The 3,412-nt window shown below is 40.7% G+C and overlaps 1 protein-coding gene across 1 annotated transcript; it reads right to left on the minus strand.

Annotated features, from left to right (window-relative positions):
* Nucleotides 1-1,244: 1,244 nt before the first annotated feature.
* Nucleotides 1,245-3,044, minus strand: LOC114797286 (macrophage mannose receptor 1-like). Its single transcript, XM_028992078.1, has 4 exons — nucleotides 2,908-3,044; nucleotides 2,325-2,720; nucleotides 1,862-2,191; nucleotides 1,245-1,774 (listed from the first exon to the last, which is right to left on the minus strand). The coding sequence occupies exons 1-4, from the start codon at nucleotides 2,942-2,944 to the stop codon at nucleotides 1,407-1,409; spliced, it is 1,131 nt and encodes a 376-aa protein (XP_028847911.1). The 5' UTR covers nucleotides 2,945-3,044; the 3' UTR covers nucleotides 1,245-1,406.
* Between the last annotated feature and the right edge of the window lie 368 nt (nucleotides 3,045-3,412).

Raw genomic sequence — 3,412 nt, forward strand, 5'->3', positions numbered from 1 at the left:
GGACTTTAGGGAACGTAGAGGTGTGATTCTGAGCTAAAGAATAAATTCATGTCACTACACCTGACAGACTTCTACAGACATGTCTCATCTGAAGTCATTAGGAAACATGTCACAACCATCCGGGCATGACGAGGCAGGTGAAAGGAGAGGAGGACGAAGAGGTGATGAGAAGACGAGGAAGGAAGGACGCAATCGCTGACATCACGAATCCGGGGTTTAATGGGTGAAGCACAAGACAGGGGAGACATCCGAGACACTGGTGAACATGGAACATAACTTCAAGGACCTGACAGCGAACAGACATGAACAGGGCAGCTTGATATATTTGACACAGGTGAAAACAAGTAGGGAACATTTCACAGGACATCAGTGAAACTCCGGTCCGGGATCCGGACCCCTTTCGGACCGGATCATGGTAGCTTTGTTTGGCAGCACTTACATCTGTGAACAGACTTTTAATGTAATGAACCTTAACAAGTCCAGGCTCAGAAGCACTCTGACTGACCCACACCTACAGGACATCCTCACCCTCTCAGCTGCAACCTAATATTGAAAGGCTGATAAACGCCAAAGAACAGCGTCATGTCTCTCACTAGTGGTGCAGTTATATTGTTGCTACTGTTGTTGTTGTGTTGCTGTTGGACATGAACTCTTTGACATTTTGCACTATATGTGATTACAAAAGTTTTGAGGTGTTCGAAATGCCTATATATGACTTATTTGTCATATTTTGTTTAATGTTATTTCCACAGAAAGGAAGGTTAGATAACTGTTTGATGAATAAAAGTACTTTACTTTACTATTAGTCTTTGTATTTTGTGTAAAATATTACATTTGGCCTGCGGTCCTCCTTTGGCCCTGTGGTTCCCTGGAAAAAGGTGGTGGAGATGAGAGGGGGATGCTGTCCTTCTCCAACCTCTGAAGGAAGTGGAGGAGCTTCTGTATTTTTCAGAGATGGTGGTGGGGGTTGAGAGGCCAGCCGAGGTTGTATCCTTCCTTGTCTGCCTTATTAAGTGTTTTATTGAGTTTCAGTAACAGACAGTGAGAAGGAATTTAATTGAAATTAAAAAAATGAAATGTAGAGAAGACATTAGAAAGCCTGAATATTTCATTGTATGCAGATTTATTGAATAAACAAATACATATTTTATATTTTTAGGTCAATGGCAAAGAAAAGTCAATTCAAGCAAGAATTATTAAATAAAAGATTGAAAGACAAATGATTTGACATTATGTTGGTCTCAGCCTTAAAATGATTGGATCTGACAGTGGTGCTTCATAAAGGGTTGGAATAAAAAAAACAACGTTCATCTCAGCATCTTGTCTCAAAAAGATTATTCATGGAAAAAAATCTGTAATATTAAACAGCAGTTTCCATGTAGTTTGATCTAAATGACATGAAGGTGTTATTTTATGCAGATAAAGTTGAGCTTAGTGTCCTCAGACAGACTGACCCACTTCTGTTCTCCTCCAGCCTGCTGGGCGCCGGTGCTCCAGACCCTCCTGCCCCCTTCATCTCTGTACCAGCCCGTCCCGTTACCTGTGGCCCAGGACTGGTAGCAGGTGGAATCTCCACTCACCCACAACCAGAAGTTCAGAGTGTAGCTGTAGCGCAGACCCATCCAGACATAAGGAGTGGAGGCTTCTCCCGCCATCTCCCTCACCCAGCGCTGGACCTTCTCAGAAGCGACTGACACCAGGTCCACATAGTTCTGTCTGCAGTACAGCAGAGCCTCCTTCCAGGTCTTATTCTCACGGACCAGGACCAGATTATCTGGAGGAGACCAGGTACAGGAACAGAGAAGAGCTTACAGACAGACCAGGTGAACTCTGTATGAAGGTTCTAGAGTTTATATCTCACCTTGGTAACAGATAAAAGGAAACTGAGCACCACAATCTTTGTCCATCCATGTTCCTCCCTGACTGATATCAGCTACAGCACAACTCGCTTTATTATTAAGAGGACGTCCTGCTGTCCAGTTCCTGTATGTAGAACTACTCTGGTCTGACCACACCCAGTATCTGTGCAGACCAATCCAAGTATTGTCTTTCAACTGACTTGTGAGGTTTTGATTGTCTTCACTGTTCCTGATGATGGCCAGGTCTGTGTAGTGCTGTCTGCAGTAGATCTGAGCTTCTGTCCAGGTTCTTCCGGTGGAGTTAATGACATAAATGCCACCAGCGTTGTTCTCTGTGAGGAACATAGTTGCAGTTTTCAGATACATTCATTATATGCTGCCATCATTACAGGAACAGTAGAGAAGCTCCAGATAGTCACACATCTCTCTTCTCCCTCAGCTTTATTAATTCAGATATTTTCTTACCTTGATAGCAGACAGTTGGATATGATTTCGAACATCCGTCATCAGCCCAGCTGCCTACAGTATTTATAATTACACAGGCCTCCTTTATTTCTGTAGTAATCGGTGTTCCAGCATTATCAGGCTGAGTCTGACTCCAGGTTCTGAATCCTGTATCTGCATGACTGTAGGACTTGTTGTCCTGTATGGACCATCTCCATGTGTCCCCATAGTAAAGTCCAATCCAGACTGGACCTTTATAACCCTGCTGTACAGTGATGTCCACCATCATCATCATGTCTTCTGTGTCCTCAACAGTGGCCAGGTCAGTGTAATTCCCCCTGCAGTAGCTCTGGGCTTCAGTCCAGGTCATACTCTCATTCACAAAGTGATACTGGAGACCTGCACATGAAGACACACCTGAAGAGAAATAAATAAATAAATATATATGTATATATAAGTTATTAGAGGATTGAACTCAAATTACATTTAGTTTTACTGAGACAATATTTAAATACATTTCATTACAAGAATCAGGCAAATACAGTCAAACCAGACACAGACTATATTAATCTTCATAGTAATGTTCATAAACATAAACTCATACCTGATAATAAGAGCATGGTGAAAATAAAATGATCCATTTTCAAGGAGATAAAGTTAAATCAGACTTTTATCAGATGGAGTTCAGGACAATATTCTGAATGGGAGAACAGAATAACCAGAATGGGATGAACAGAGACTCTGTGCCCATTTATAAGTACCTTTCTACAGTATTCTCTAATTTGCATACAATTTCTGTATATCCTGCCCCACCAGAAACACACAGAGACACAAAATAAAACCTAATAATGACATTGCGGTGTAAATAATAATAATAAAAAAAACTCACATCATGACTTTTCACTTAAAATAAGTTGGTTTAACTGTTAAAGCATGTTAAAAAGTCATAGAATTTATAAATTATATTTTCATTGTAATCTGATGGCCTTCTGCATCCTCCATTTAGTGTTTTCACATTCATGATTTTCTTTATTTTGAATGAATGAACAAGTATGAAGTTTGTGTGTTTATTGATATTGTGACTGAATGGTAAATTGTTCAGTTATTTT

This window comes from Denticeps clupeoides, chromosome 9 (assembly GCF_900700375.1).
Source record: "Denticeps clupeoides chromosome 9, fDenClu1.1, whole genome shotgun sequence".
Taxonomy (NCBI): domain Eukaryota; kingdom Metazoa; phylum Chordata; class Actinopteri; order Clupeiformes; family Denticipitidae; genus Denticeps; species Denticeps clupeoides.